This window comes from Lutra lutra, chromosome 12 (genome assembly GCF_902655055.1).
Source record: "Lutra lutra chromosome 12, mLutLut1.2, whole genome shotgun sequence".
NCBI lineage: Eukaryota > Metazoa > Chordata > Mammalia > Carnivora > Mustelidae > Lutra > Lutra lutra.
The window spans coordinates 56,127,598-56,141,263 of NC_062289.1; the positions used below are offsets into that span (position 1 = coordinate 56,127,598).

The following is a 13,666-nucleotide window of genomic DNA, read 5'->3' on the forward strand; positions in this document are numbered from 1 at the left end:
GAACAAATCATAGCCACCAAGCTCCTTACTTCAGAGAACTTCCCTTTTAATGGTTTGTCTCTATGAAGATGTAACACGGCTCCTCATCACACCTGCTCAGAGGGAGAGTGGGGCCGGCTACCTATTCTCCTGAGGTTGCCTCAGTGGTGCAGGTGGGTGGCTGGCCCTCGGGCCTGCCTCAGTGGCAGAACAAGGGTCCCCCATGTTCATGCAGATGGCCACCAGGTGCTGCTGTGTGTGAGGGGATCCTTGGGAGGGTCTGGCCAGCTTCTGCTACCTGCCCAGGCTGACTGTTCCCCAAGTGCTCTTTGAGCCACTGGGAGCACAAACAAGAAACACTTAATGGAACAAAAAGGAGAAATGATGAATCATGAAAATATGTGCTTATTATTATTTTTTTAAAGACTCACACTTTCCTGAGTAAAGTACATAAAAATCCCACATGAAGTCTTTCTAAAGCACCAGGCCTCTATCTCCTAGACTCACTGCATCCAGATGGCAAATCTGAGCCAAGCTCAGATGTACTGGTGAAAACATGAACAATGTATTTATGAATGCTGTTTTTCTACTATTTCACCGCTTTGGAGTTTTATGCTTGAAAAATGGTTAATGGTGAAGGAGAAAAACTGAAGGTGTATGTGTGGTGGTCTTTGGTCTGTTTGTTGCAACGCATCAGAGCTGGAAGGACACCACCAAAGATAAAGATGTCCCCAAACCACACACGGGCCCCTGCATCCTTGGCCCTGGATCAGTCGTCATACCCTCTACACATCGAAACCACAGCTGCTTTCAAAGTCCAAATTAAATATGGATATGACCATGGGGACATTCAAATCAAATTAATGTGGGCCAGTTTTATTGCTGCAAGAACAAGGTCCTGGTGCCATGGCCGTTCAGGTGGTGTGTTTATCCTCTGGCTTCTTGGCCTGAGAGAGAGTCTTCTTCTTCAGTGAGGTCCTGGGAATTCCTGAACATGAGGATAGAATTATAAATCTTCAGTGCTGGACCCAGTTTGATCTTCATCACCTTGACGATGTCCGTCTGCGTCAGAAGCAGGAAGGCTTTGCCATCGATCTGCTGCGAGTAAATAAACACATACTGTTTACCCTCTGGCGACTTCTGGGGACTCAAGGCGGGGGGTGGGGGGTGGGGATGGACACTGAATGGTGTCTGCCTCCCTGCAGAGCTCTCCAACTACAGGGAAAGACAGCACCCTCTCCCACCCAGCTCTGACCGCTGAGCCACTGCATGCTCTTACCCAGGACTCGGTTAAATATGAACTCAACATACAGGGGAAATTTCTGTTATGTTTAAAAAATCTTTGCCTGAATTTGTATCATGAACCTTAAAAAAAACACCCCTACTTTCATCCACCAAGTAAATCTCCAGGAATTTTTCCCAAGAGAACAAAGTGCAATGCATCTACTCTAGTGTTATTTGTAATAGTGAAATATTGAAAACAGTCCAGGATTTCAAATATAGCAGGATTATGGTGTCGTCTAGGTTGGGGTATGAGGCAGTCACTGAAATTCACATCTTGATGAAACAATGATTTGGCAAATTTTTCATGAATTGTTAAGCAACAAAATATGACATGATGTAGAAATATCTTTTGCATTCCATAACATTAAACGTGTGTGACCACATATATATATATATATATATATATATATATATATATATATATACATATAATGAAGATATTTAAAGTCTTTATACCAAATATTAAGTGAAGTCAGATTTGGCTTGTGGGATAGTGGTTTCATTTTTATTTTCTCCTTTTAACTGACATGCATTGAAATTTTTTTATGATAAATGCCATTATGAGCAGAAATATATACAAAATAAATGTTTTATTAACTTTTGAAAATATTTATTTATTTATTTATTTATTTATTTATAGATTTATTTATTTATTTATTTGACAGAGAGAGATCACAAGTAGGCAGAAAGGCAGGCAGAGAGAGAGGAAGGGAAGCAGGCTTCCTGCTGAGCAGCGAGCCCGATGCGGTACTCGATCCCAGGACTCTGGGATCATGACCTGAGCCGAAGGCAGCGGCTTAACCCACTGAGCCACCCAGGCGCCCCGAAAATATTTATTTTAAAGAGAGTGTGTGAGTAGGAGGGGGAGGGGCAGAAGAGGGCCTCCCCACTGATTGCAGATACCCATGTGGGGCTCAATCTCATGACCCTGAGATCATGACCCAAGTAGAAATCAAGAATTGGTTGCTTAACTGACTGAGCCACCCAGCACCCCTTATTTATTAACTTTTAAAACATGGTGGTCTGACATGTGGTAGCTTCCTTGAGACTCACAGGATGGGGAGGGACTACCAAACAGGCCATTTCCACAGCTTCTAAAAGCCCCACTCTGCTCTCAGTTTGAGTCCCAGGGACCGTGTATGTGTCCTACACCCACATCACCTATTTAAACAGACTGGCTCAGAAAGATTGCTGATTCTAGAACCAAGAAGACAGAATGAAAGGGTTTTTATGGTAACCCTCCTTCCCTGAACCTTTTTGAATTGGTACAGACCCTTCATGTCAATGACTCACTGAGACATAAGCGTCCCCCATGGACCCAGTTTTGAAATTAAGTCTAAATTAAAGTGGAGAGTTAAAGTTTTAAAGTGTTAAGAAAGTTGTAAAAAGCTTCCTGTGATGTTGGCGAGGATGTGGAGAAAGGGGAATCCTGTTACACTATTGGTGGGAACGCAAGCTGGTGCAGCCACTGGAAAACAGTATGGAGGTTCCTCAAAAAGTTGAAAATAGAACTACCCTGTGACCCAGCAATCGCACTACTGGGTATTTACCCTAAAGATACAAACGTAGTGATCCGAAGGGGCACGTGCACCCGAATGTTTATAGCAGCAATGTCCACAATAGCCACACTATGGAAAGAACCTAGATGTCCATCAACAGACGAATGGATAAAGAAGATGTGGTATATATACACAATGGAATACTATGCAGCCATCAAAAGAAATAAAATCTTATCATTTGCAATGATGTGGATGGAACTAGAGGGTATTATGCTGAGTGAAACAGGTCGATCAGAGAAAGACAATTATCATATGATGTTTCTGATATAAGGAATTTGAGAGGCAGGGCAGAGGGTTGTCGGGGGTAAGGGAGGAAAAAATGAAACAAGATGGGATCGGGAGGGAGACAAACCATAAGAGATTCTTAAAGCTCACAAAACAGGGTTGCAAACAGGGTTGCTGGGGGAAGGGGTTAGGGAGAAGGTGGTTGGGTTATAGACATTGGGGAGGGTATGTGGTATGGTGAGTGCTGTGAAGTGTGAAACCTGGCGATTCACAGACCTGTACCCCTGGGGCAAATAATACATTATATGTTAGTAAAAAAAAGGTAAAAAAAAAAACAAAACCCCAAAACCTTCTTGTGCATTTATGATAATGTCTGTTGAAGAATCGTCCATTTGGAGAACGGAATACCTGGAGAACTTTCTAAGGTGTTGAAACACGCTAACCCCGAGCTTTAAAGTCCCCTCTTGGAAGTGTTTTACAGAGGCATGAGACCGGGTCAGTGTTCTGCCCACCAGGGGACCGCTGGTCATAAGAGCCAAGCTGGAGCCACCTGATCTACAGACACCTGTGGACAAGGTGGGTCTTGGGCACTGCTTGAAGCAGAGTGCGGCTCAAACGTGCGAGGCCAGGCTAGCTACTCCTGAGCAGTGCTGGGCTCAGGGGAGAGCAGGTTACCGTCACGTCTCAATGGGCAGCTACCCAAACTGCTACCTGACTGACCCTGATGCTGAGTTCCCTGGAAAGGCAGGACTTGTTGGGTTCTGAGGAGCCCAGGACCCCAAACTCCAAGAGTACTTTCCCTGAACCAAGCATGTCTCGACCGCTGGAGTGGGAGGGTGTGTGCTACACACTGGAGGCTCTAGGAAGAGTTTTCTTGCAGACTTCTAGAGCAATGGTGATGGAGTCATCATGAACAGAGGCTGGAATCTGCTGCCCTTTTCCTGCTATGCACTAGCCTCCTCACTGCTTGTTGGAGGACCCAGGACAACAACTGTAAAGTGCTCAGCATGGCCCAGCACAGGGCAAGTCCACGATAAACAGGAACCACCATAGTTTCACTATTACTCTATAGCTGATCCAGTCTCTTCTGGGGCCCCTAGCGCTATGGCTACTAATTCCAGGACAAATATTAAGCAGTTTGAGACATTCCCAACTAACATGGAGTAGGAAACAGAAACCCCACAGAAGGGCTCTTTGGTTTATCTGTATTCCTCTTGAAGCAGGTACAGAGCAGGGACACACAGGATGGTCCCACTGTCCCCCTGGGGTAGACAAATTCCCTCTCTTCCCTGGGCACAGTCTCCTTGCAGGACCCCTCCTGCCCCTAGTGAAGCATGAAGTCATCACAGCAGAGCCTAAACAGCACCCATAAGGGTTGCCTGATGCGTTCATTTATTCTTCCCCCAAAGAGTCTATTTCTCAAGCAGGCCCCATGCGCCAGGCACCAGAGTGTTCTGTGACAACGCACAGCTCAGCACAGGCAGGACGAGGACAGAGGCTGACCCTGCCGGGCCCGAGTGCCCTGCTGGGCTCTATCCCTCCCCAAGCCCTCTCTCCGGCCCACCAGCTGCTCTCAGTTATGCTCAAGTCAATGAAAACAAAGCTCTTCAGGGACCAGACTATGGAAAGACATATAATTTTTGCATTTCTTACCTCTTTCTTGAAGCACTTGGCATGTTCCTCACAGCCCAGGAGAGACTGTACAAATTCAGCCACCTACGGTGCAAGATGAAAAGCCTGATTTACAACACGCACCTGAAATAATTTCTTGGGTTGTAGTAACTCAATATTTGAGTAAAATATACTGCAAATCCCTCAAACTCTTGGAACTGAAATAGGAACTATCAAGGCCCATTAGCCTGTACCAGCTCAGCAATTAGCCCAGCCTCAGTCTCTTCTGGCCTCTTACTGCCCGGATGACCTACACAGGGTTACCGTTGTGATGGCAATGACAGTTTCCGTGGATGCCGTGCCAGCATTCTGGAATCTTCTCTCATCTGATCCTCATGTCCTCCCCGTGGAATCAGGAAGGCAGGAGGGCGTGGCCTGAGAGTAACAGTCTCCACAGTGACTGCCAGAGAAAAGGACTGGGCACCTGGCCCTTCAGTAGCTCTGAGGCCCCATCTGAGTCTCACAGGGACTCCAGGGACCTCTGCTGACCGAATTCCCTCACTGGTGACAATCAAGCTAAAGCCCAAGGAGGCTCAATGACTCTCTGAAGGTCACGCATGGCCGGGAAGTGCCAGGGATGGTTCTGGAACTCAGGGTTTCAGACTCCAGACCAGGAGTTCTGGAGAATCACCTCTTCAGCTTCATTTCCCGCTCTTTCCCTGCCTCCCTCCCCAGCCAGACGGCCCAGTTTCTTTCTAATTAGACCAGAGCAGCACCTGGCTGGAAGAGCAGGAAGCCATGAGTGTCCCAGCGATGCTACCAGGGAGCCGAGTGAACAAACAGGATAAAGCTTAGACTCTCAACGACCAATTACAAGGGGATTCCAGCCCCTTCTGGCAAGGTCCGGCATGGCTGCGGCGCAGAGGAAAGGCAACCCAGGAGGCAGCAATGACAAAACCTGGGAGATGATGTTTGTAAGAGCAGCTGTCTTCGCACGCTGTCTGCGCCTTGTGCCAACCGAGAAGGGAGCATGAGAACCTTCCCTCTCCCCTATGAAGGAGAAGGCCCCTGGGAAGGCAGGGAGCGCAGGCCCTGGTATCAACATGTTCTACAATCCAAGAGGCCTGGGAGTCCCCGGCTTCCTGCAGGGAGAGGACAGTGGACACTCACCCTCCCCACACTTGGCAGAAGAGAGCACTGCAGCCTCGGCTGATCTCCGGCTTCCGAAGCGGCGAAGAACCGACACCTGCAGCGCAAACCCAGACCCTGCCCCCTGCACGCACACCCCTGATTCACAGCTATATTGAATACGAGGATTCCAGAACTACTTTTTAGGGGCCGTCAGCATGTCAGTGTCTGCTTTCCTCACCTCGGATGCTGCAAGTCTGTTTTATCATGAGTCATTACAGTCATCCTTCCAAAGTGCGGGATGATGAGAATTAAAAAAAAAAAAGAAAAGAAAATCTTCCCAAACCACACAATGGCATCCTTGGGCCTGGGAGCACCTGGGAGGCGTTAGCGCTTCGAGGGGCTTCACCCAAGTGCCTGGTGCTCTTCTGATGAGGTACCTGATTTGCTCCTTTCAGGTGGCTGACATCATGGAGCTGAGGAAGGCGTGGGAATGCTGCTGGTCAAGTTGCGGAGACACGTAACTGGGGCGGGTGAGAGCAGGAGCTCACAGAGAGCTTCTAAGGCCTGGGACACTAGGAGGGGGTGCAGTCCCCTTGCTTCTGAGGCTGCTCTCTGGCCAGGGACCCCCACCCCCACCCCAGCTCCTGCTGGGCGAGGCCCCTGCTGGACACTGGGAAGCGGGATCTGTGAGCAGGTCAAGTGGGAACTTCCAATGCGTTTACGGTTTGATCAGAGGTGGGAGGATAAATGGAAAATTGCAAGTAAGGCTGCCTTACTCATCACACTGATACATGCTCAGATGTGCTAAGTTCTAGAAAAGAGGCAGAAAGACTGTGGGCTTCTAGCAGGGATAGATGGCATCTCAGACGGGAACCCAGGAAAGGGATCAAAAGGGAGGTGGAGGCTGAGACAGGCACTGTTGGGTGACATGTTTCCACTGGGGGCGATTTGGGGGGTGGCGAGCGGAGAAGACCTTCTGGGCACAGAGCGTCTCAGCAAAGCCATAAGCAGGACGCATGACACACATGGCATCGGCAGGGAGGAGTCCCAGGTGGCTAGAACTGTGGAGCAGAAGGGGAGCTGTGGAAAAAGATGGGAGTGAGGGAGTCGCCATGTGGTTTCTTGGTATGGGCAGCAAGGAGCCCTGGAGGGGCTGTTTGCTCTCTTGGCCGCACCCTGGAATCCCGTGGACAGTTTTACACAGGAATGACAGTGAGGCTCAGGCCACAGGGACGCCAAAGTCGTGAGGCTGGATCCGGTCCACGTGCTGGGCATGCATTTCTAGATTCCCCAGATGGTGCTCACGTGCAGGCAGTACTGAGGACCCGGCACAAGAGAGCTTGAGAGGTGATCTAGCAGCATGGGGGGGCACTGGGTAGGACGTCACTGGGAGACACCTGCGGCTGTCTGGTGGGGGGCCCCAGGGCCTGGACACTGCATGGGGCAGAGCTCAGAGCTGGAGGCAGGAGGCACTGCAGGTCCAATCCTGAGACCTGCCCACAGGCTGGGTGTGGGACAAAAGGAATCAGAGCAGAGTCCAGGAGAACTGCTGGAGGGCAGGCGTGTCGGGCACTACTGACGGGCGTGGACTGAGCACTCTTTGCCGCCGGGCGTCCTGTGTGTCGCAGTCTGTTTCGCAGCCACACTGCCTCCGTTCGCCACATGCCACTTGCACCCTCATTCCTATGTTGTGACAACCAAAAACGTGTCCGGTTGTTGGGCACGTCTTCCTGGTCCAAAACCACTGCTCTACAGGCAGGTTTTCCTGAGACGACTCTTTCACAGGGCAAGAGGCTGAATGTCACAGCAGGAAAATTAGAAATAAAAAAGCAGGACTAGGAATTAGCAGAAGACATACATTTTGTCATAGCTCAGTCAGCTCCTGTGGGAAAACCAAGCCAGCAATGAGGAGCCCGGGTTCCCCACAAGGAGAAGAGCTCTGGGAGAGGGTCTTTTTAAAATACACGTTCCAGGAACTTCCATTTGCAGCAAAAGTGGTGTGTGTTGCTTTGAGGGTCTGCATGGGTTAGAATGTCCTTTTCTGGGCACACAGGAAAGAATCACATTCCCTCTCCTGCTAGCCAAGGAGTCACTGTCCATGTGGAGGTAAACAGGGTTTTTAACAGGAATAATGAACTTGTCAGAGCGGAAGTGGAGCATCACTGGGGAGTCAGGTGGCCCCCAGCCGGGCCCCAGGTGCAGCCCCTCCCTGTCCCACCTCCCTCAGACAGCACACCCTCATCTCCATTGCTGAACCACTGGCCCGAAATCCTCTGCTTCTTTGGAAAGAGGTTCTGTGTCTATTCAGTCTGTCCTTTCCCAAAGTCAAAAACAAGTTCCATGGAATCTACTGAGGCTGACTTTTCTGGCCAGAATTTAAAAATATCTAAAGGCCTTGATCATTATTCAGTCTCATTATTCAGTACTGTTAGTATTTATTCCGTGTAAGAATATATTTTATTTTGAGGTTTAATAGAAAGCCCATTTTGCTACATATTTTAAACAGAAAGTGGTGAGCTTGAACATAGCATACAGTAGTACTATCAGAAAGCTTGCCTCTCATCCTCCTCTTAAAAATCTGTTTATCTCTCCAAGTCTGTGGTAAATGTGAACTGTTCAGACGGGCATGAGCTCTAGGAAGCAGGAAGCTACCATCTGTTTGCCCGAATCCAAGATGGCTATGTGGACGTGTCTGCTGGTCTCAGGTGATGGCGTCGTTGTTGGGGCCTAGGGTAGGCCAACTTCTGCCTTGGCTCCCAGCGGCACAGCTGGTGTGGAAGCTGCCTGATGCCCGGTTCCCTGAGATCTCAGGAGTGGGGTGTCCCACAGTGAAAGCCCCAGCTTTGTCTTGGAAAGCCACTGAGTAGGTTAATTCTGGGGATGACACAGCACTTTAGAAAGACTAAGAACAATGACCCTGTGCCAACTCTTGGATGAGCCCATTACTTTTCCCAACTTACTTCCCCCAGCGACCTACTTTTCCTGGCATCCTCTTGGAGCTCAGCAGGCCTGTTTGCTTCGGTGGGGTTGCTGTGCCCTTAAATCTTCTGAACGGTGGTGTTTTCGATCTTGCTGAGCCTGGAGCTGTGTGCCTGATTGCCCTGGCTCCAAGTCCACTGGGGACCGTGTTTCCATTCTCATTTTTTAACAGTGGAATTTGTTATCTGCCCTTTCTTAAGGGCCCGCTTGTATAAGGCTGCTATGCTTAGTTAGCAGTATCCTGAATTTTTCAAAACACTCCCTCCTGTGTAAAGATTGCTTTTAAAGTGGCCGCCATCTTTTAAAGTTAATGGACATTTGGGGAGAAATTGGTTGAGGCTCTGGCAATTTATATGTGCTGCTTTAAAAAGCGTTTCTGATCGTAAGGAGTAAAAGCACCCATATGTGCCCTGAGCATACGTGAGCCACACCTGTGGTTCTAACAACCCGCTGCCTCCTGTCCTCACGTGCCCATGCACACCTGGCGGGAGGGTACCACGTGCCTATGCACACCTTCGGGAGGGTACCATGTGCCCACACACACCTGGTAGGTACCACGTGCCCGTGCACACCTGGTAGGAGGGTACCAGATAAAATCCACCTCCCCATTGATTCACTCACACATTTCTCATACACCTACTCTGGGCAAGATACTCTACTATGATGACATAAAGAGATATATAAATATTTTAGTTCCTACTCTTTAGTGTTTACACTCTTTTACAGAATATTTCCATGGCCCAGGGTACAAAATACACTTCATTCATACTGACCATGACTGGAGTGTTTGCACACACCCACACATTTCTTTTTTTTTTTTTTTTTTTAAAGATTTTATTTATTTATTTGACAGAGAGAGATCACAAGTAGACAGAGAGGCAGGCAGAGAGAGAGAGAGAGAGGGAAGCAGGCTCCCTGCTGAGCAGAGAGCCCGATGCGGGACTCGATCCCAGGACCCTGAGATCATGACCTGAGCCGAAGGCAGCGGCTTAACCCACTGAGCCACCCAGGCGCCCACACCCACACATTTCTAACAACGTTTTGCAAAGTAATCACCCTTACTACAGATATGGTCTTTCCTCTCATCATGTCTTTCACTCTAGAACCACAAAATCAACTTCACAGTCTACCTGTGCTTTGAAAATCACTGCTCCAATAGAAACAGCCTAAAAGAGTGAGAAGCCAGGTCCCACGCTTTGGGCAATGTTACGATGGCCCTGAGCAGGCTTCTCTTCCCAAGTTACAGAATGCAGAGAGCAGGTCTCCCTCCCAGGCCAGGAGAGCAGACAAAAGGCAATGTTCTTGCTCTTCGTCTTTGGCTGCAGACAGACTCCTGCCTTGAGTCTCCCTGAATGGCACTTAACGCAAGGACGCACAAGTCCATTTTCAATGCATCCTGGCTTGGGCTCCTGTGGTTCCTCTCTAATACTTTGCCTAATGAGAACAAAACACAGAAGAACAGCAACCCCCCTTGGTCTCCTCTTGCCCTGCATGGCCTTTTTAAATCCTTGCTGCCCTAGTCCCATTTTTACTTTTTTTTTTTTTTTTAGAAGATTTTATTTGTTTATTTGACACAGAGAGAGAGAGAGAGCACAAGATGGGGAGTAGCAGGCAGAAGATGGAGAAGCAGGCTCCCCACAGAGCAGGGGGAGCCTGATGTGGGACTCGATCCCAGGACCCTGGAATCATGACCTGAGCTGAAGGCAGTCACTTAACTGACTGAGCCACCCAGGTGCCCCCTAGTCCCATTTTTAATATGGCATCTAAAATAGTCACAAACTCTATTGTTGGTACTCACTGGAATGCCCCCTGAGCAAACCCCCATCTGAGGGCTGCCTTATCTTCAAAGATACAAATAGAGTCACCACAAAGCCCATAGTCTCATCCCATCCAAGATTCTTCTTGAGGGGCCTATGTTGGTTCCAGGAAACGTGCTACAAGAGTGTGAGAATACAGAAATAAATTTAGGACATGCTCCTTGTCCTCAAGAGCATCTAGGTAGGGAGACTTCAAGACTATGATATATTAACTTGAGGGAATAAACCAAACTTTCTCTGGAATGCATCCTTGAAGGAAGTCATGGTTATGGAAGCATCACAACGGGGTGGCTTATGAAGACAGCCTCAGGGATGATGTTCTTATTTTTAATCTAGAATATTCTAAGGCCTCTTTCAGCAATAAAGGGCTGGGGTTCCATGTGTATCCACTACAGAGAACTCAGGGACTGTGACCTTTCCGCCTAATAGTCCTTGATGGCACCCTCAGTGTCCCCCACAGTGAGCCCCTCCCTGTCCCAGGGAGACTCACAGCTTGATCACCACTGTCTTTCAATACCCCCCAAGCCCTCGATTTCCTGCAGTGCCAGGCTTGGGACTCATCAGATCAGAGGCCCCCTAAACTTCCTTGTCACTGCTTAATGCTCCTAAAACAGAGATTCTGCTCTTTTTGGACAATGGTCCTCTTGAGACAAAGGCCTGGCCCTTCTCTTAAGGCAAGGAATACACACATTTTCTACATTTTTTCCAAATCCCTGGAAACTTAGTTCCACAGCCCCATCCAGGAGCCCTGTGCTACATCTGGCCTGTGCCCTGCTGAATGGAACACTTGCCCCCTGCCTCCCACTGACACGTCTCTGTTGTGGACTCTCTCTCCAACTGTGGTCCCCTCTTGTTCTTGGAGGCTCTCCCTGGACAGACGTGTCCTTGGTGAAAGCTCACTCAGCTCCCCCATCCATTAGTGACATCCCAGGCGGTATTTCTGCCTCAGGAACAGATGTGCATTCGCTGCTGTGACATCATCTGCAGGGGCCTCTCCCTCAAGGAGTCCCATAGGAAATTCACCATCTTCTCCTCCTGCCCCCAAACTGGGTTCTTTCCTCCAAAGTTTCATTCCGTTTGGTGGCACTACTACCTCCCCATTCTTCCAGATGCATGCTCTAGCTCGCATAGTGTCTCCCTGAGTCCCAAACTGTGTGGTGCTGAGACTGCGCATGGAGTCACGTTTGGCTCATTTCCGCTCTTCACCTTCAGTGTCTGATCTGGTTCACTGTGTTATGTTCTTTCAGCTTGAAGACGGCTGCCGACCTCGACTTCGGGGGGTTCTTCTGGCAGCGCCCAGTGCAGACCTGGATGACTCCACACCGGGAATGTGGTGGTGCTCCCTGGCCGGTCCCTCGCCTCTGCCTCTTCTCACATGTACTCTTCCACAGACGGTGCCATTCTCCTCCCCTCGAAGCAGCATTTGCACAGGAGACTTTCTGTGTGAGTGCCTCACGTGGCTCATGCTGCTGGCTGATGGACACGCACGTCGGTGTCCAGCCTCACACCCAGCACACATTCCCCATCCTGGGGCACTTCTGTCTGTGCTCCAGGGTACGTGGCTCTGCCTGTTCATCGTCATTATCGATGTTAGTAAAGGATGTGCCAGACATCTGCCATCCGTGTATCCGTCATACTTCCAGATGACCTTCTATTTTTCCCTTTGACTGGAATGGCTGCCCTTCTTTGCTCTGCTTGGACGTGTCCCACTTTTGTTTCAAAATCCAGCTCAAGATGCCCTTGTCATGCAACATCATTCAACAAACATTTCTGGGTTATCTACTAAGTGCCAGGTGCAGTGAGAAGTTCTCCAGATACATGCCAAGTGAGTGAAATAAGGTCTCTCATGTGGTGAGGGGCAGATGAGCGAGTGTAGGCCGGTGATGAAGACTCTCTGAGGAGATGGGAGCACAGAGAGTCTCCTGCCAGAGGGAAGTGTCGTGCTGATGGCCAGAACTGACCGTGGGCAGAGCAGGCAGGGCCACCTGAGGCCAGGGTAGCAACCGTGCCAGTGTGAGGACCCCATGCGGGGACTGTAGCCCAGGGTGAGAAGCCCATGGGGGCATGGTGGGAGGTAGGGCTGGAAAGGCAGGGAGGACTGCCCGTGCAGGTCCTAAGGCATGCCAAGGACTTTGTCTGGGGAGCCTGGGATTATGTGCAGGTAGGCAGAGACACACCCAGAGGTCTATGTCTCTACTTTGTTCATCCACTCTCAGGACTCAGCTGCTCTGTGCACAGAGGGCTGGGGCTGGATTCAGGTGGCTGCCTCCCCCCCCAAGACATCTTTCTAAGCATGATGGTGATGATGCAAGGGAAGAGAAGCCACTGTCAGTCTAACTTAAAAGTTAGTAGAACCTTGAGTGAATGGCTTGAAAGTCAGGAACAAATGACTTGCCCCTGAGCTCCCCATAATGTGCCTGCTGTTCAAAGGCCAAAGCCATACATGACTGGACTACAGACACATCAGGGCTTAGTTCAGTTGGCTTGGTCATGAAGCTACTTCACGCTCTGTAGACTGGTCAGAATTCCTCAGTGAGGGGCAGGGGCAGACCTGGGATCACATTTCATCACCACGGGTATACTCAGTCAAGGCTCTGTGACCAGCACTCTGGGGGTACTTGGAAAGAGTGCAAGGAGAGGTGGAGCCACGGGGTGTACTGACGGAAGGGTGTCAGCCCTTGTCACTCTGGGCGAGGAGGGCCGGGCAGGGTGATGCACCAGGCAGATTCTGTGAGGGGCCGGCGAGGAGGGGGACAGAGCAGGCTTGCCCCGAACCTCCAGCTCAGCATAGCCTTTGTCCCTGCTCCTGGTCCCAGGCTGAAAAGGAAGGCCTGAACCAACATTAAGTCAAGCTGACTGTGGAAAGTGCTCAATGAACATTTTGTGACTAATTTAACTCCAGCCCCGCTGTTACCTTGTCCTCTGAGTGACCCAGGGGTTTCCTTCATTTAAAAAAATTAATTAAGGCCTGACTAGTGGAAATAATACCTTTATCAAAAGAAATGTCAAAGAGTGTATTCCTTAAAAGAAAACTGCTTTATATATGCAGCATTTCTATAGCATTAGAGCAAGCAACGGGAC

At 49.5% G+C, this 13,666-nt stretch overlaps 1 protein-coding gene across 6 annotated transcripts in view; it reads right to left on the reverse strand.

The window, feature by feature from the left end:
- Positions 1-824: 824 nt before the first annotated feature.
- The window catches only part of L3MBTL4 (L3MBTL histone methyl-lysine binding protein 4), a 465,624-nt gene continuing 452,782 nt past the window's right edge, over positions 825-13,666 (reverse strand). For all 6 annotated transcript variants that reach the window (XM_047697687.1, XM_047697683.1, XM_047697681.1 and 3 more), the window contains 2 exons: positions 4,701-4,763; positions 825-1,077 (listed from right to left, as the gene is read on the reverse strand). In XM_047697687.1, coding sequence (XP_047553643.1) covers positions 907-1,077; positions 4,701-4,763 — 234 coding nt within the window. In that variant the 3' untranslated portion in view covers positions 825-906. The remainder of the gene's footprint in view (positions 1,078-4,700; positions 4,764-13,666) is intronic.